The sequence below is a fragment of the Haliaeetus leucocephalus genome, unplaced genomic scaffold, assembly GCF_000737465.1.
Source record: "Haliaeetus leucocephalus isolate CR32 unplaced genomic scaffold, Haliaeetus_leucocephalus-4.0 Scaffold849, whole genome shotgun sequence".
Classification (NCBI taxonomy): Eukaryota; Metazoa; Chordata; class Aves; order Accipitriformes; family Accipitridae; genus Haliaeetus; species Haliaeetus leucocephalus.
This window is the reverse complement of record NW_010973285.1, coordinates 3,334,738-3,354,280: the sequence shown is the minus strand read 5'-3', so window position 1 is coordinate 3,354,280 and position 19,543 is coordinate 3,334,738. Positions and strand designations below refer to the sequence as shown.

Below are 19,543 nucleotides of genomic sequence, written 5' to 3'. Positions count from 1 at the left end.
AAGACTCTAAAAATGTATTGAAAGAGATTTTCTTAAGATCCAGTATTACTAAGCAACAGCACTATTATATACAAATGTTATATAGAAAAAATATGGTTTAGGTCTGCTGAGGCATCTGATTTTCTCCTGCAGAAGCATTTGGAACAGGGATAAGAAAAAAAATGAAAAAGCTATTAATTGGTATAAAAATGGGTGCATCTGTTGAAAGGGGTTAAAAGTTGATTAGAAAAACAGCAGTATTACTTTTCCAAGAATATTTATGGTTTTCTGGTTCTGTACTCAGTGTAGAAACTCAAACGTGCAGCCTCCAAACATACTGGTAAGGCTTTGAACTGAAGCTTGTGATGCTCCATACCTGTGTGGGACCTACCTGAACACATAATCAAAACTCATATATTGTGTTTTACTAACTATGTTTTTTTATATTATTGTGAATATGTTCACTTTCATTATTTCTGGGTGACAGCAATTTGTAATGCCTTTCTTTTAAAGGCCTTTAACACCCTCAGGTTCTTGGCAATGGTGTAATATCTTTATAACAGATTTAGTCTCTTACTCTGGATTTTCGTTGCTAGGGAAGTCAACAGCTGAAGTGGTCTACTTTTGAAACTGAGACCCTAACCCTTGTGCCTTATACCCCCTTTAGGGGTACTAACCTTTATTAAGAAATTGTATGAGTTCTTAGGAAAGCTTCAAGTCTTGTAGTATATGCAAAAATTGCAAATAGAATATATGTGTATATATGGATGACTTCTAAAGTGAATGTTAATTACATGCTTTTTAGAAAGAGTTGTTCCATTCCTTTTTGTAAACAGGGTTTTTTGTTGGTTGTTTTTTTTTTTAACGTGTAGATTTCACATAAATTAGTTAATGAAGATCTCTCTCCAGAAGTAAGCCTCTGTCTAGATGCCCTTCTGGAGGATATAGTAATGGTTCCAAAGGAACAGACACCACAAGATTTATTTCTGCATGTTTTAGAAGATTGCCAGAGAACCTGTATGACCATTATTGATACAGATAGCAGAGTAAAAGAACATTCCCCTGATAATGATACACGTCTTTCACTGACATCCCCAGGGAAGATTTTCATGGAAGCATTCCCTGAACAGAGTATGCAGACTGGTGAATTTGAAATCAGTGATTTGTTGAGACCCCTCAGTGATTCTGAGAGTCTTAAAATGATAAATCCATTGCCTGACAAGTTAGAGTGTCAGGGTCATGCCTTTTCCATTGATCCATCAGCAGATGAGAGCAGTGATGCCCTGCCAGTACAGCTTGTGACAGCTCTGAATGCCTTGTCAGGATCTGTAGTACAACCTGTCACTCCCGTAGTGCCAAATGAGAGACAGTTTAACACTGAGGGAGAGCAGTTAAATTCAGAACCCAGTATTCCCCAGTTACATGATAACTGTACACGAATAACAAATATGATTGAGCCTCAACTTTCTACAATTCAGGTGGAAGAAATAGAAGTCTTAACAAGATCTAACTTGCAGAGGACAACAAATGAGCAAGTATATACACAATAAATATTTGAAGATTTATGTTTATCATAAAATATTTTATAGAATAGCCAAATTACTTGGAGCTGTGAATCTTAGTAAAGATCAAACTGTCATCAGTAATTTACATGTTTAATACATTTCAATTGTTTTTGTTTTAAAAGTCCAGTAGTGTTTTTCTGTTATGTATCCTCTGATATAGATATATATATATTCTGATATATCCATGTTATGAATATTCCTGTTTAGGTTATAACAAGGGAGAGAGAAGGACACATAGGAGACATGTGTTTTTGCTATAGAGTGTAGCAGACATTCCTTGTAACCCTGGAATCAGATTCTCTGCTCTGTCTGTCTTTGAATAATCTGAAACTGCAACTCAATGATCAGCCACATATAGCTATTTAAGGTGGTTTTACAGCCACTTTACTTCCCCACAATGGCATAAAGTATCCAAAGACTATGAGTTAATTCTATCTTTTGCTGGTAGTTTTAACTGAATATAACATTATGTAATAAAATGTGCCACAATGGTTGCTAATTTCAAGGTTCTGAAAAGTCTCTAGGCTAATTGTCTCAGAACCATAGCAACTTACAAAGCTTTTTCAGTGAAGTGTTGATTTCTGAGATTGGTAGCACAGCTGTGTGAAGCTTAATGTATAGATTACTCAGTATTGCAGTTAAGATTGTGAAGCAGGGTCCTGTGGGAATGGGGATGTATAACCCCTTGTCAATTAATAATTGATTTTAGCTTTTTTTGTGACTCCATCTGCTATTCTTGAAGGCAGAAAATAGGGAGGCACTTTAATGAGGAAAAAATCCCAGTTAATTTTTTAGTAACTGTTGCATTGTAACAGTATATTGTTCACCTTGGTCTTTTCTCACCCTTGTTTCTTCAGAGTATCCTTGTTGTGGTGAAACAAGTACCCAAAAGAGGAGAGCCTGTACTGTCCTGTAGATGCAGTCAGGATGCTGGATAGCCCATCTATTTTAATATATGGTCCTGGTTTCAGCTGGGACAGAGTTAATATTCTTATTACTAGCTGGTACAGTATGTTTTGGATTTAGTGTGAGAATAATGTTGACAACAGACTGAAGTTTTAGTTGTTGCTAAGTCGCACTTATCCTAAGTTAAGGATTTTTCAGTTTTTCATGCTCTGCCAGCAAGCAGGTGTTCAAGATGTTGGGAGGGATCATGGCCAGGACAGCTGACCTGAACTAGCCAAAGGGATATTCCATGCCATAGAATGTCATGTTCAGTATATAAACTGGAGGGAGTTGGCTGGGAGGGGCTGACTGGGGCTCAGGCATCAGTCAGTGGGTGGTGAGGAATTGTGTTGTGCATCACTTGTCTTTTCTTGTTTTGTTTTACTTCTCTCTCAGTTTTTTTTTGTTATATTCCTTTTCATAACTACTACTACTACTAGTATGTTTTATTTTTACTTTCGTTATTAAGTCATTCTTACCTCAACCCACAAGTTTCACTTTTTTTTGATTCTTCTCCCCATTCCACTTGGAGCAGAGAGGAGTGAGCGAGCAGCTGTGTGGTGCTTAATTGCTGGCTGGGGTTAAACCACGACATATGCATCATCTCTTGACCTGGAGGGACCACTTCTAGGAATGCTATTCACCTCTTCAGTAGCCTCTCTGCTGAATAAGTAAATTAAAAAAATTAATCAGTGAATCCTCCATTTCCATCTGTGTCCCAAGAAAGAACTAACAAATTCTCCCACATCACGGTGAAAGAATTTGTATGCATGTGTGCTGAGGGTGTGTCCTAAGAGCTTTCAGCATTACTCAAGCGTGTAATAACCTAATGAGTTCCCAGGTTTCAGCAACTTGAGTGACACTCGGCTGCATGTCACACTCACTTGACTAAAACAGTAAATGAACTCAAGTAACTCAAATTAACTGCCATGTGATGACATTTCTTTAGGATGGGATTTTTCTCCCTTATTTTAGAGATAAGCCTCTGGTATACACCAATCATTTAGGTTCCCTTTTGCACAACTTAAGACGAGGTGAATCACCATCATCTCTGAAAGTAGCTCTTCTTCACCTATGATAGGGGTAGGTAATGAAGATGCTTAGTGTCATCTAGTTGCCTGGCTTTTAGAAGGCTGAAGGTAAGTGAAGTGAATCTCACCTGTGGTGTCTGTAGCTCCGTGATGGTATGTCTTTAGAAGTAACACCATTGTCTTGGAGCTCTTGTATATGCAGCCCTTGTTTTAACTGCATGCTTACCAGTTGCTTGTAATATTTCTTCTTTATCATAGCCTGTGGATGATCAGCAGAGGGAGAAAGAAGTAATTATTTCAGATTCCTGGGATGCCACCTCTAGTGAAAAGCAAACTGGTGAGGAAAGTTCACATTCAGCAGAGGCTGCAGTATGTGCAGAAACAGCCCAAACAACATCAAGGAAAGCGATGCAGTTAAGAGACACCTCAAGAAAGTGCAGAGATCTCGTTTCCAGTCATTGCCAAATACTAGAAGAGACTCAGCAGAGGATGTCTCACAGTGGCAGTACAACAAGAAGCAAAGCTAACAATTTTGAGTATGACAAAATCATGCATAATATTTTAAAATTCTTTTACTTAATTAATGTAACAAATACAATGCATACGGAGTACTCATTCCTCATGTGAATGACTTTAAATGATCAAAAGGTAAACGTTTTACCTTTTATTGAAAGATCTGGAAGTTAGTTTCTCTCCTGATTTACTCTTTATTCAGTATCACCTAAGTTAGCCTATATACTTGCATGCTATTACAGACTTCCTTTTAAAATGAAATATATTCACATTCTTAGCTCTACTATAAACATTGCTTTATATAGAGAAGAGAATATTTTTGTTGATTCTAAGCAAATCTCTTGTCAGTAAAATTCAGAAATCTTCTAAAGACAAGCAGGATCTAGAAACCAACATACGCCAAGAAATAACTCTGAATGAGGATAGAGAAGCTAAGCAGAGAAGGAGCAAGAGAATTGAAAAAAAACTGAGTAAGTTATTCTCTGATGTTTATCATACAGATCATTTTTTTATTTGAACAACTATACTGAAACAAATAGAATTCATAACATTTCCAATATATTGTGGCATGGATTTCTTTTAAAAAGATGATATAAACTTTAATTTTAATATTTAAGATTATTGATAATTTCCCTCACTTGTTTAAACCTACATATTAGCAACCTAACAGTTGACTTGTTTGCCTAAACTCCTTAAGAATGTTGAGAATTTTTTCAGGATGCAATTTTTATCACAGTATTTTGTATGAAAAAATTATGGTGTATTCTGAAGAGCAGAAGAAAAGTGCTTTCATGCACAGTGAAAAGGTAGATCCTGATAAACATTTATATATCCTTCTATAATCTAGTATTCTGTGCAACATCCTTCTGAGGGCAGTGCCAACCCCAAGAATTGACCTATACAAACCAGTTTATTCTATTTTGAATGCCTGCTGTTATCTTGTCTGTTTGCAGTAGATGATTATAGAGCCTTCACTACCACAGTTACAGAGCACTCTTTGAAGTATTTTTCCTTGCAACATGCTTTGTCAGAGAGAAAGATTGCTATTTTTTGTCCTTTGAAGATGCATGCAGAGAAATTCATTGCCTCACAGAGGAAGTGTATAGCCATATAGAGGAATACAGAATTTCCTCACTTAATTGCTCACTCCAGCACCTTTAAGATTGGGATCTTAAAAGTTTTTTTTTGTTTAAGCCCACTCAGTCTGAGTTTACCTGTGCACCTATAATCATTTAAACACCTTACAAAGTTTGGAAGTATTTGAACTGTAACAGCTACATTATAGATCTTACAAAATATGAGTAATTATACCTTCAATTAACAAACCTTCTCTTTTGCAGGATTTTAATTATTCCCAGTGGAAGCACCATTCTTATGAGATTTAAAGTTGCATGCCTAAATGCTCATCTATTTCAAATTGACTTACTAGTTTCCACTCAAAAAACAAGCTGTTGTTTTTTTAGCATGATTTCTGCAGAAAGAGTCGCACTGCCTATAAAAGTAGCTTCATGTTAATCCAGTCTAGCAAGTTTACCTCCCTTTTGTATCAGACCTAGCAATCTAGAGTCTGAGAGTCATCTTAGTTTGGTAATTCACTGAAAAAACAGCCCCACAAAAAGTTTTGGTTTGGTTCAGCAAACATTACTTGTTTTGCACAAGGTCAGGCACAAGGAAGGTGCTAGGGAAGGCAAGGTAGAAGTGATGGGAAATAGGTCCTCTTGAAGTAACACGTTAAATTGGGTTAAGCATAACATAAAACTGCGTCTTGTTCTGTGTATGTCTGTGTGGTCTAATCCCTCCTGAACTGCTTGGCTAGTTTAGACCATCTTTGGCAAGGCACTGCAGTATCTTAAATGATTACGGTCTTGCAAGGCTGGACAGGTAGAGGAGAGGGACTGTCCACGTGCTCAGCTGAGGGAAGATCCTGGGTAAACCCGTATCTATTATAGATTTTAAAACTCTACACAAAGTCAGGAACTTAAGAAGGTTGGGAATTAGTCTGAGCTTACAGTGTATCACCATGTGCAAAACAGCAGAGACATCAGGCTTTGTGAGTTACAGCTCTAGGAGAACTATGTGTTTTAAGGTAATACTTAAAATGTCTATTTCTGACAACCAGGTGGAGTTCCAGTGAGCTGCATCTGCTACAGCTTGTGGAGAGGAAAAGTGTATATAGCCTGCTCTCCCAAGGTTTTTCGTTACTAGATCAGTTAATGGCCTAGGCCATGACTTGTGCTTTCCTGCCTGCAATCCTCCTGTCCTTTCCTTCTTCCCTTCTTTCTTCCCTCCCTGTTTTTCAGAAGAGGCAGTAGCCAGGGTGCTCTTCTCCACAGTATGAAGGGATGCTGGGGTGGCACTGCTGATGAAGTATAGAACAGCTCATCTATGTACTTGAAATAATTTCACCGAAGCTGAAAACTGTAATGAGTGCATAATGGGAGATAGTGTTCTGTAAAATAATAAATTAAAAATTAAAATCAGTATCTTTTACATTTTATTTTTTACATTAAGGCCTCATATTCCCAAGCAACTGTTCACCTTTCACTCATTGCAGAAATGGCTGAGCTGGTTGTGAAGTAATGGAGAAAAGTGATCGGAGGGAGCTAATCTCAATCACTATCTTAGTGTAAATACTTCTTGCTCACAAGGTGGAGGTTTTAAAACATAAATAAGTACAAATGAACAGCTGAAAAATTTGACTTTTAAGAAAAGAGGCATTATTGAATACTGACTAGCTGTTGAAATGCTCATCTTGTAATGAATTGTAACCCAGAACAGCAGTTTTATCATCCATTAGGAAACAATGCACTTTGCAAAAATGTCATTAAAAAGGGAAAAGTCTAAATTTAACACACTTTTACAAAGTCATATTCCTGTGTGTTGAATTTCAGTTGGAGTTTTGTTATGGAATTCACTATAGTCTCTTGTATTGAATGGTATTGTTATTTAATTGGTACTGTGGTTTTTGAGGTATTAATTTCTACTAGATTAAATGAGCATTTTTTCTCCAGAAAGCTTATTTACTAACTGTAATGTAAAGTGAAGCCAAAATAAGAGAGGAAAGATATTTTTCTGTTCAACAGATCTTTTACATTATTTTTCAGGACAAGAAGCTTTTCGAAGAAATTCTGTAAGTCCTTTTTTCCCCATTTCACTTTCAACAATCAATAGAAGGAATATTTATGGTGAGAACTTACTGTACAGAGCTGTTGCTCAAGAAGATGTAGACCTTGTACGTAACATAATAAAAGCTGGTGGAAGTGTAAATGTTCAGGATTATGCTGGTAAGTTGCAATTGTATTAGAATGCTGTTTTCAAAGCAAGTATTTACCTATAACTAATAAAAGTGCGTAATATGAGTTTGTGCAGTGGACAAGACTGTAGGTTTGTGACTAGTCAGTAGATTATTAAATTTTTATTGGTTTAACTTGGTAATTGTTCGTGAGAAAATATATAGACCTATGTATAAAAGTATATCAAAAAAGAAAATTTTGCAAAAAAAGCAAGCAATTAAAAAATTACAAAGTGATGCAGTTAAGTTTACTTAGCCTTAATTCAACAATCCTGTGCATGCTTACCACAAAACAGTCCCTTAATTAAATAATCAACGTAATGTTTTTTAAAGATTTTTTTTTTTTTTTGGTCCATTTCAGTGGCCAACTTGAGATGCCAAGATTTAGATTTTCCAATTTAATTTTTCAAGGACTCTGATTTTGCCCCTTGCATCTTAAAGGAAGTTGTAGCTTCATAATTTATCACTGCTTTGATTTTATACAGTTTTGAGTACTTGGTGTTTTGCATTTTTACTTCATCTTGTGCACCAAAAAAACCAGAATGACAAATAGTGGCCAGTTGTGAACGTTTTGACTGAAGCAATTCACCTTATCCAGGTTCATGTGTGATATTCTGTGTCAAAGACATTGCCACACCCTGAAGTATCAATTGGTTGTTTCAAATGTAAGATTGTTGTTCCCTATTTTGTTGTTCCCTGTCTTATCCATTAGGTTCTGATAAACTTCCATAACAAAAGAGGAAATTATTTCACAGGCAGCTGACTCATTTGGTAGAAAACTTTGATTCATTCTTAGAGTGTTTCCATCCTGTCCAGTGGCTAGGATTTCAGAACTGTTCTGTGGGAACAAAAAATAAGTGTTCTGCAGTTAAAGGCTACTGCATAATGCAGACATATAACAGACCAAAATTCAGGTAGAAATTCTCTGTCTTCTGGAATATATTAAGAGATAGATTGGGTCAGCAGCAAATTTCAAACTTTTACAGCATAGGACTCCTAGCATTTGAGCTAACAGACTGACTCGTAATGTGTGTTAACTTGTGCTAGAGGTAGATGAGAAAATATTTTCTTGGTGGGTTTCAAAGCCACCTGCTGACAACAGAGTAACATCAATAGCATGGGTTCAGCTGCAGCCTCTGTGAGAAAGTGTAATAAAGTGCGCGGGTTTCAGTTTTTGGCATCGCAGCTGCTTCCTTTTTCTGCCTTTGCACATTGCGCCAGGCCACTGTTTCTTCATCCCCCAGACTCTGGCTGCTATTTTTTGGTGAGAAACAAGCACAACTGCATAAAATGTGTTTTAGTTGAACTCTTTGAAGAGGTGAGAGGCTGACCTGGCCCTACTTCTTTCTTTTTTAGTGAGGGAGGTCTAGTCAGAAAGAAGTAGAGTTGTCAGACCTGTGCCATTTTGAAATGGACTTCATCTCACTCTCTTTGGGAATCATTGTTCTGATTATTATATTCCACCTGTGTGCCTTTTCTCTTCCTTCAAAGCCCTCCACCAGTGATTATACATATCTTAGCCTAGTATTTTTCCTTATTCCTGTGCTGCAGTACTCTGCTTCAGCACCTTACTGAGTTCTTGGGGTTTTTTTCAGGTTTTTTTTTCTCCTTTTTATTTCCTGGACATCAGCACATAGGATATGGACAGCATGATAGACAGAGATACTGCCTGTGCTCTCAGTTTGAGTCTTGATTCACAGTGCCTTGGGGGAGCTGAAAAACAGTTGCAGTGAAACTTGTGTTTCTCCTTGGTCTGGAGCATGCACAGTGTCCTTGGAGAATCGTGTTGCTAAACTCTAATCATTATCAATTCAACTTATTACAGGTTCAATTTTTCAGGGGCTTATTAGTGTATCAGATAGAGGGTACTTTTTTACTGAGGGAGAAATAGGTAAAGTGAACCTTTTTTGTCCTCCCCTTAACAGATTTCAGGCTTTTGCTCCAGCATATGGAGTTACTAGAGTTTCATAATGAAATAGGCTCCATAAAATGCAAGTAAAATGTTTTACAGATGATACTGTTAAAAGCTATTCATCTTGAAGCACTGTCAACATTAGGCAATGTAGGTAAAATTTAGTTGAGAGTCAAGCTTTTGGGAACAAAGCCTAATAGCACAAAATTTTTTGACAACCTGATGCGGCATCCTGTGCCCATAATAAATGCAATAAATTCTGTGTTGGGTGGTGTGTAAGAGAGCCTCAAGAGTTTCTCTTTCCAATGAAATTAAGATAATTTTGCTAAATGGGAGCAGAAAAGTCTTAATAAGCCTAATTCATATATTAATTCACATATTTAGTACGTGTGTTAAGCCCAGACAACCTTCTGATGATGGGAGATGGTTGAAGAGTAAGGCTGTCCGTCAAAATGGTCTTCTGGAGGGCATGCTGGTTTGAGAGTTGGAAGACAGGAGGTGAAAGATCCTCTGTCTTTTTCCTTTAATTTTCTCACCCTACAAAAAACTGTAACATAATGAACGTTTAAGGAGCTGATGCAAGGCTATGCTAAACCCAGTTCGAAGAGTTATATTCCATCTTTTATTTTTCCTCAACACATCCTTCATGGAGTAGAATTGTTCTGCGGGTCATGAAGCTCATGGTTTATCATCTTGGTTTATTTCATATAGCTGGGAATGGATATGGAATTTCAGTTAGGATTTTTCATTGCTTTCTTTGGACACTTGAACCATTCTTGGATAGTATTAAAAAACATTTTTGTTTGGCAGTAAAGACTCCAAGTCTTTGTTTTGGCTCTTTTTTTTTTACTTACCCTCTTCAGCATGGCTATGTAAATAAAAGAGTGCCATGAAAAATTACCTTATTCCTAAAATAGCTTATATATTTTATTCGGGGAGAAATTACTAAGATGTAGGTAGAATAATTTTTATTCTTTTCTTGCATAACAGAAATACGAAATCTAAAACTAATATTGTTATAGCAGCACCTGGTTCTTCAGTAAGTGCAAATTTTGACAAAAGAATGAGATCTCCCAACCCTTGTGACTTTTTCCTAAACATTTCTTCGTACCACTTATTGTAAAATGCATCAGTTTTTACCTTTTGAGTATACTCTCTGAAATATTTGTCAAATAAACAATCTAAAACTGAAATAAATTTGTATAAATCATTTCACCCAAATGTGAAATGCAGGTTTTTCTTTTTCATAGGCTGGACTGCACTACATAGAGCAAGTGTGGAAGGCTTTTATGCGATAGCAAATGAGCTTTTGAAAGCAGGTGCTGATGTTAATGCTAGAGGAGATGAACAAATAACACCATTGCAAGATGCAGTTAAAGAAGGCCATTATAAGGTATATTCCAAATTGATCACAAATTATGGTTTAGGAATAGAAATTATTATTGTTGAGTCCAGAAGGTCGCAAAATCTTTTTACATGTGGCTAGTCTTTTCAGATTAGGGGTAAATTCAGGAGCTTGCAAGTCCTTTCTGCCCAATTTCTGTTCACACCATTTCACACTACAAGATTTGTCTGAAAGCAGAAATTAATTGGTTTTCTAACTGTTTGGGACAATGGCTGAAGTACTGAGGAGTAGATTGCTACTGTTTAATACTACTTGTTCCACTTACTTTATAATCACTTTGCGGAATAATTTATGACTTGAGCAGTCTTCTGGAGTTTTAATGACTTTTTTTCATGATTTAGTAAGCATGCATATACGGTGTACAGCCACAGCCATGCACAGATATTTTTTGTGTATTAACACATAGCATGGAGACTTATGAAGACAAGGCTTTATGTTTTGTATGGTCTTAAACGGAAAGTCAAATGAACAGTCAATGTTAATTAATTTTTAATAATAATAATAATACATTTTAATTAATTAATTAGTTTTGTTGCCAAATGCTGTGGTTTCATAAGCCTGTGTCTGAATTGTGGATCCTCTTTCGGTTTGGCAGTGGTTGCCTCTGCCTGTCTGTGCATGTTTGTGGTGGGTTGACCCTGATTGGATGCCAGGTGCCCACCAAAGCTGCTCTATCACTCCCCCTCCTCAGCTGGACGGGGGGGAGAAAATATAACGAAAGGCTTGTGGGTCAAGATAAGGACAGTTTGATAAAGTGATAGCAAAGGTCGCACGTGCGAAAGCAAAGAAAAACAAATTATGTTATTCTCTACTTCCCATCAGCAGGCGATGTCTAGCCGCTTCCCGGGAAGCAGGACTTCAGTATGCGTAGTGGTTGCTCCTAGGGTGGCCCAGATTTATGTAAGAGTTCTGCATGTCCCCTTTACCTGCTTGCTGTTTCTTTCTCTAGAAGTGCACATATGCTACCTAATATTTATTGATTTCCAAGATTTTTAAATTTTTTTGTGGGATGTAATAAGTTTTGTCCCAAACATTTGCTCTCTTTCTGCTTCACAACTGAGATAAGACTTAACCTGTTTCTCCCCAAGTCTTCCTGGAGCAAAGAGGAAGGGTGGTCTTTTGGTTAATAATTTTCTCTGAGACTCGAGAGCCCCAAGCTTGGTTTTCAGCTTGTGGATCACAGACTCGGCACGACAACGGCAGTTTTGCATTAAGCGTTCTATAGCTCGTTATTAAGTGGCAAGCTCCTGTGCAGGTCACAGAGCTTGTTGGCTGCTTGCTTATCTCTATCTTGCTGAGTTTGGGAACACGGTAGTGCAAATAATGGCTGTGTGCTTTGTCCTGGCATTGATGGCTTTGTTGTGCTGCGGGCGCTATCTTGTGCGGAGAATGAAGGAACGCGGGAACATGCTAATACAAATAATGTCTCTGTGCTTTGTTCTGGCACTGATGGCTTTGCTGTGTTGTGGGAGCTATCTTGTGGAGGAGATGAGGGAACATGAAATAGTTCTGAGTTCTGTGGAGTTACCTAAGACACCATGTCTGTGGTTATGCATGAAGAACTCTGCATCTCTAAGCAATATTTAGGAGTCAGCAACTTGAATGATATTGGAAGAACACTGATTGCAGCTAGGTCACTTGAGGCACACCAACATTATTCAACACAGACCTGTATTAGAGTTATATGAGTTGCTATATCCACAGGGAATGGTACTACATGGTGACACTGATTTACTCCAGAGAGGTATAGTTGTGTCACTGCAGTGGTCTGTCAGACTTAATTTTTGTTGTTTCTGACTAGGAATAAAATAGTCATAGTGATTCAGTAATGTGACGTTTGATAACATGGTATTTAGAGCTGTTTCCTTCAAAGCTACCTTCTCTGCGTGAAGTTATTATTGTAGATTGGAAACACACTTTTTGACTGCTTTATCCCTTTATGCACCTGCAATGTGGCAAAGTTAATTTCTTATTTCAGAAAAATGGTAACTATATGAAAGACTTTCTAATAGTACAGTTAAGGGAGCGAGCATACAAGTGTGATGTGTAGCTAAAGATCTCATTAAGGAAGAAGAGTTCTCAGCATTACTTGTTGAAAAATTCCATAGGTTTGGGACAACTTGTGAAGCCTAAGAGAGTTTTTGCTGTGGATTGAACTCTTTTTTGTTTTCTCTGTTGTTAGGAGAATGTATGATTGAGAAAACTTCACTAGCAATTTTCTCAGTAGCAATCTGGTTAGAGGTGATGAGGGACTTCACACGCATGAGTGAAGGATGTGAGGCAAGCTCAGTCTGAAATGATAACAGATGCTGAACAGAGAAAGGCATGGGTACAAGTAAAACCACAGTAGTGCTGGAATAAGATTCTAGGGTTACCCACAGAAAGGAAGTAATCAGATTGTAAATTTCCCATGTCTTAAAAAAGTATTCTGCAAAGGTAGATGGAACATTTTGCTAAAGTGACAATTTCTTGGATAACAACAGAATCAGGCTTTATATTTGCACAGAAATCATAATGTTGGTAAGACCATCTAAGTGGGTTTCATTTGGCCAGATGTATGTTGTACATCTGAAATAGCTGTCAAAGCTGCCCTTTGCAGTCACACCAGTCACAATAGACACACCTAGAGCACAATTTATTTTCTCCTAAAGTAGGTGTCCTAAATAGATAAGCTGACTCATACCCTAAAATCACCTGTTATTTTCCACCAATTAAGAGCTATGGGAGGTTGAGTCCTACCCTATATTTTGGGAGCCCTTGGCTTAATGGCATCAGGTTAATAACTGGAATGAATTTATAAAAATGAAAATAATAAGACTACAGAATAACGATGCATCTAGGGGAATGCTTGGGGTATATTAACTAGAACAGAGAGGGGTTATTTATCATAGGCCTTAGATTTGGATTTAGTTGCTCATGTCCTCGAGTACAAGAGAGAGAAGCTGGTATAAGGAATGAGTATGGAAAATACTGTCAGAAAAGAAACAATCTGAAAAACTTATTTTTCTAGATGGCAGAGTTACTACTTTGGTATGGAGCTGATCCCTTATTAAAAAATGAGATGGGAAGGTGTGCATTAGAAGAAGCTTCTGACCCATCTATGAGGAAACTGCTTAAAAGCTATGTAGCAGAATCCAGAAGAGATTCAGTATCAGGTAGGAGAGAATTATTCTGACATATCATCACCACTAGATGGAGGAATTCAGAACATCTGCTGCACTATCTTTCCTTAGTTACTGCTAGTAATTCCATGGGCTTCACTGTCTGATGCCTGAGTACCAGTGAGCACTCCTTGCCCAGCACAGTTGTTGCGCATTGGCAAAGTATAAAAGATAATGATGTCCAGCTTTTTCTTGAGCTGGAGCTACCTTTAAATGTGAAATGAAGATGTGAAGCACAATAGTTGTTGTCTATGTAAATGTAAGATGGGGCATGGCTGGACTTCCTGATGGTTGAGGTATGGCTAAGAGCTGGGGATAAAATTTAGTTCTAAACTGGCATAGAGACTGAATTTTGAAGGATCCGTAAGACGAAAAATAGAGGATCTAGGATTAGATCTAGATCTTAGGGGTTGCCAAGCCTTAACTGCTTATCCATAACTGCTAGTGTCAGGGCTAGGACTGGGGTAGTATTGCTGTAGGTAATAGCCTGTAAGTTTGCAGGGGGTTGGTAGCTGAAAATCTTGGCTAAGATGAGAGTTGGATCTTGTACAGTCTTAATAACTCAGTTGAGAAGAAGGTTCAGAAGAGGCTGATTGGTCAGGGGCAGCTACAAAGAAGTGCCACAGGATAAGCCTTGGTTAGAGTTAGAATTAGGACTAAAGGAAACCAATGGGCCAGTGCAGGCTGTGGCATGTTTAAGTCTGAAAGGGGTCCCCAGCCCTTGGACTATTATCTGTTATTGCTCTTCCATGTGAGTGGTGATGAAGCCACAATGCATAGTCCAAGAGCAATCAGATTTCAGGGCCTTGGGACAGTTGGTAAGGGCATCTGGCACACAGGTAATTTTTATCTCTGTCCTTCCAGTTGCAGGCAGCTACATTGGAAGAAACAGACAGACCCAATCTATTAGTGCATGGCTCCATGGCTGGTGTCACCACCACAATTTTGCGTTTTTCGATAATGGAGTGGTCTACAAGGCACCAGGCTTGCTGGTGTCAGATGTGATTCACCTTTCTCAAAGGGGAAGAGGGTCTTTGCTCACGAGCTGGCAGGGCTCATTGACAGAGCTTTAAACTAGGCTTGAAGGGGAAGTGGGATAGTATCAGGCTTGCCTGTGACAAGCTGTGGGATGACACACCGGTAAGAGGGATGAGATGCTAGTGAGAGCCCTCAGCCTATTGCTCTGAGATGTGCTGGGTACGCTGGAATACACTTGGAAGTCTTATGGAGATGAGCTGGGGGCTCCTGAGGTAATAGGAGGCAATAGGGAAATGCCTCAAAGGAATTAAGATATGTTCCTCTAAAAAGGTGACGTGGCCAACAGCCTAGCTGAAGTGCCTCTGCACCAATGCATGCAGCATGGGCAGCAAACAGGAGGAGTTGGAAGCCACTGTGCTGCTAGAAAGCTACGACCTAGTTGCCATTACTGAAACTGGGTGGGATGAATCCCGTGACAGGAGTGCAGCTGTCAGTGGCTACAGGCTGTTCAGAAGGGTCAGGTGAGGAAGGAGGGGCGGAAGGGTTGCCCTCTATGTCAAGAAATGGATAGATTGTGAAGAGCTGTCTCTGAAGAATAGCCATGAACAGGTTGAAAACTTCTGGGTAAGAATTAGAGACTGAGGCAACAAAGGGAACCTTGTGGTTGGTGTTTACTACAGGCTGCTCAATCAAGGGGAGCCTGTTGCCAAAACCTTCTTACTCCAACTACAGGAGGCATTGCACTCCTGCTGGGGGACTTCAACCACCCCGGCATCTGCTGGAAAAGTGGCATGGCAAGCTGTAGGCAATCTGGGAGACTCCTGGAGTGCATTGAGGATAACTTCTCAAGCCAGGTAATAGACAGCCCTGCCAGAGGGGATGTGATACTGGACCGGACGGTTGCCAGTGCAAGTGAGCTAATTTGTGATGTCAAACTTGGGGGCAGCCTGGGTTGCAGTGATCATGCACTGGTGGAATTCACAGTCCTGAGGAATATGGGTCAGGCAAAGGGTAGTCAGGACCCTGAATTTTAGGAAAGCAAACTTCCAGCTGTTCAAGGAGATAGTCAATAGAACCCCCTGGGAAACTGCCCTGAGGGACAAGGGAGCAGAACAGAGCTGGCAGATTTTTAAGGACACTTTCCACAGAGCACAAGAGTTCTCAATCCCCAGGTGCAGGAAATCAGGGAAGGGCGGGAGGAGATGGGCACGGATGGGCTGAGACCTGCTGGTCAAACTAAAGGGCAAGAAGGAAATGCACAGGCAGTGAAAGCAGGGACAGGTATCCTGGAAAGAGTATAGCGACATTGCCCAGTTGTGTAGGGGTGAGATCCAGAAGGCCAAGGCACGGCTGGAGCTGAACTTGGCAAGGGATGCAAAGAATAATAAAAAGGGCATCTATAGGTCTGTCAGTCTGAAAAGGAAGGTCAAAGAAAGTGTACCCCCCTCGATGCTCATGACTGGCAAACTGGTAACAACAGAAGAGGAGAAGGTTGAGGTACTGAACAACTTTTTGCCTCAGTCTTTGCTGGCAAATTCTCTTCCCACACCTCTCAAGTGGATGAACTGCAAGACAGGGACTGGGGCAGCAAAGTCCCTCCCACTCATAAGAGAAGATCAGGTTCATGACCACCTGAAGAGCCTGAACATATGTAAGTCTATGGGACTTGAGGGTATGCATCCAAGAGTCCTGAGGGAATTGGCTGATGTAGTTGCCAAATCACTCTGCATAATATTTGAAAAGTCATGGGAGTCAAGTGAAGTTCCCTGTGACTGGAAAAAGGGAAATATTGCACCCATTTTTAAAAAGGATAGAAAGGAGGACCCTGGAAACTACCAGCCTGTCAGCCTCCCGTCTGTGCCTGGGAAGATCATGGAACAGATCCTCCTAGAAGCTATGCTAAGGCACATGGATGACAGAGAGGTAGTTCAAGACAGCAAGCATGGCTTCACCAGGGGCAAGTTTTGTCTGACCAACCTAGTGGCCTTCTGTGATGGAGTGACTACATCAGTGGATAAGGAAAGAGCTATGGATGTCATCCATCTGGACTTCTGTAAGGCCTTTGACACAGTCCCCCACGACATCCTTCTATATAAATTGGAGAGATACAGATTTGATGGATGGACTGTTCAGTGGATGAGGAGTTGGTTGGATGGTCGCATCTGGAGGGTAGTGGTCAACAGATCAATGTTCAGATGGAGATCAGTGACAAGTGGTATCCCTCAGGGGTCCATGTTGGGACTATTTAATATCTTCATCAGTGACATAAACAGTGGGGTTGAGTGTACCCTCACAAAATTTGCACAACACCAAGCTGAGTGGTGTGGTTGACATGCCTGAGGGACAGGATGCCATCCAGAAGCACCTGGACAAGCTTGAGAAGGGGGCCAATGTGAACTTCATGAGGTTCAACAAGGCCAAGTGCAAGGTCCTGCACATGGGTCGGGGCTATCTCAAGCACAAATACAGACTGGGCAATGAGTGGATTGAGAGCAGCCTGCAGAGGACTTGGGGGTGTTGACTGACGAGCTCAACATGACCCAGCAATGTGTGCTTGCAGCCCAGAAAGCCAACTGTATCCTGGGCTGCATCAAAAGAAGTGTGGCCAGCAGGTCGAGGGAGGTGATTCTGCCCCTCTACTCTGCTCTGGTGAGACCCCACCTGGAGTACTGTGTCCAGCTCTGGAGTCCTCAGCACAGGAAAGACATGGACCTGTTGGAGCGGGTCCAGAGGAGGGCCACAAAAATGATCAGAGGAATGGAACACCTCTCCTGTGAGGACAGGCTGAGAGAGTTGGGGTTGTTCAGCCTGGAGAAGAGAAGGCTCTGGGGCGACCTTATAGTGGCCTTTCAGTCTTAAAGGAGGCTTATCAGAAAGATTGCCCAGAGAGCAAGAATGAAAGGTTGCCCAGAGAGGTGGTAGATGCCCCATCCCTGGAAACATTCAAGGTCAGGTTGAACGGGGCTCAGAGCAACCTGAGCAACCTTTCAGGACATGGTTTAGTGGGCATGGTGATGTTGGGTTGATGGTTGGACTTGATGATCTTAAAGGTCCCTTCCAACCTGAACGATTCTATGATTTTATGATTCTATGGTCTAGCTGAAGATGTTCCGGCTCATTGCGTGGGTGTTGGACTAGATGACCTTTAAAGGTCCCTTCTGACCCAAACTATTCTATGATTATATGATTCTATAAGTTTAGAGTCAGGGCAGTATGAGTAGGCAGGAGTTACTGGCTTCAAATGTGAGTGAAACCAGGGTTAATGCTACTTTAAGAGATTAGCCTGACAGGGACTGCTGTATTTGGGAGATGCCATGATTAGAGGTTAGGGCTGCAGCCACCAAAGGTCATCTAGATATTCTGAGCCTTACAAAGATTGGTGGGCTAAAGATATATTCAAAATTATGGTTTGGATTAGGGTTTGGCTTAATCAGTGCTCAATAGCTGGGCCATTGGCCTTAATTTGGGACTAAGACTGGCAGGATCCATTGGACTAACAGTGATCCTAAGGCTAGGGTTAACATCTGGCATGCCAGATTCTCTGAAGTAGTGGAGAAAGAGTTGCCATGCTGTGAAATGCCTGTTAAATTTAAAGCTGGTTCCAGCATGGGTTGTTGGGTGAATCTTCGGGCTTGGGTTGGCGTTCATGTTGCAGTACAAAGTAACAAAGGATGATGAACTAGATTTTTTTCAATATGGTGTAGCTAATCTAGGTTTAAGAACATACTGGCCAGAAGTAAATGCATAGAGTTGCATGGATTAAGTAAGTATATTAATATATAGGGTAAGATCTTGGTAGCTGCTGTACTCATTTTATGCCATTTTGTCAGCACAGAGGGTAGCTGGGAAGCTAAAGCAAACCACTAGCAAGGAGGTGACTTGCTGCTGGGCAATATCCCTGCCTATTTTTACACCAGTGACTTGGCTTTAGCTCCTCTATCCCTTTCCCTGCCCAAATATGCTATACAGGGAAAGATGTAAGCTAGGCTATCATTCCACCATCACTAGCTTCAGAAAAGTCTCTTGGGGATCAGGAAAGCCTGTTAGAAGTTAGGGAAAGGTAGTAGCTCCTTTAAGTTTCAAAAAGAATTGCGCAGGTCACTAATGTTCAAAAAAATTTGGAAGCGTAATGTCATACTTTACTCTCACCTGTCCTGGTTTGTGCAAGATGCCATCTGCAACAAAGATCAGACTCCCAAGATTTTAATTTGTTTTATATATTGATACATTTTAGATTTTAATGAAACACTTATGGCTTGATAATTTTTCTGGATAGCTAAATGCAGTTAAGTACAAGATTGTGGACACAAGATGGTATACATGTAAAGTAAAGAATTAAGGTCTCTTTTCAATTCTGGTTTCTTTCTGTCTTTCCATTTCATTTCAGGTGGAGATGATTCAAAGAATATGTTAAATACTCAAAGTGTAGAGGATACAATCCTGCACCAGGTACATCTTTACAAAGAATCAAGGTGTTAGTTTGATGCTGAACTCTTAAAGGCTTGCTAGCAGTCTTCAGTAAACTAAAGCAGATGACTATTTCTGAAATGTGTTTCAAAACCAGCACATAATGTACTAGATGCTTCATACCCAGCAGGGACTGAAACAGTGATATTCGATGTTATGCCAATGGCAAGCAGTTGCTGACCCTTACTGGTACCTGGGATAAGCTGCAGCCTCATGGAGGTGCAAGACAGAGGCAATCAGCTGCCTCTCATGAACAGTGGTTCTTCCTGAGTTTTTGCAAGTGCTGCAGAGGGAA

The 19,543-nt window shown here is 39.9% G+C and overlaps 1 protein-coding gene across 1 annotated transcript in view; it reads left to right on the top strand.

Moving 5' to 3' along the window:
• Nucleotides 1-19,543, top strand: part of ANKRD31 (ankyrin repeat domain 31) — a 75,368-nt gene that overhangs the window by 13,560 nt on the left and 42,265 nt on the right. The window contains exons 4-10 of the mRNA XM_010582871.1: nucleotides 852-1,514; nucleotides 3,779-4,056; nucleotides 4,382-4,503; nucleotides 7,138-7,317; nucleotides 10,488-10,630; nucleotides 13,653-13,797; nucleotides 19,169-19,230. Coding sequence (XP_010581173.1) covers nucleotides 852-1,514; nucleotides 3,779-4,056; nucleotides 4,382-4,503; nucleotides 7,138-7,317; nucleotides 10,488-10,630; nucleotides 13,653-13,797; nucleotides 19,169-19,230 — 1,593 coding nt within the window. The remainder of the gene's footprint in view (nucleotides 1-851; nucleotides 1,515-3,778; nucleotides 4,057-4,381; nucleotides 4,504-7,137; nucleotides 7,318-10,487; nucleotides 10,631-13,652; nucleotides 13,798-19,168; nucleotides 19,231-19,543) is intronic.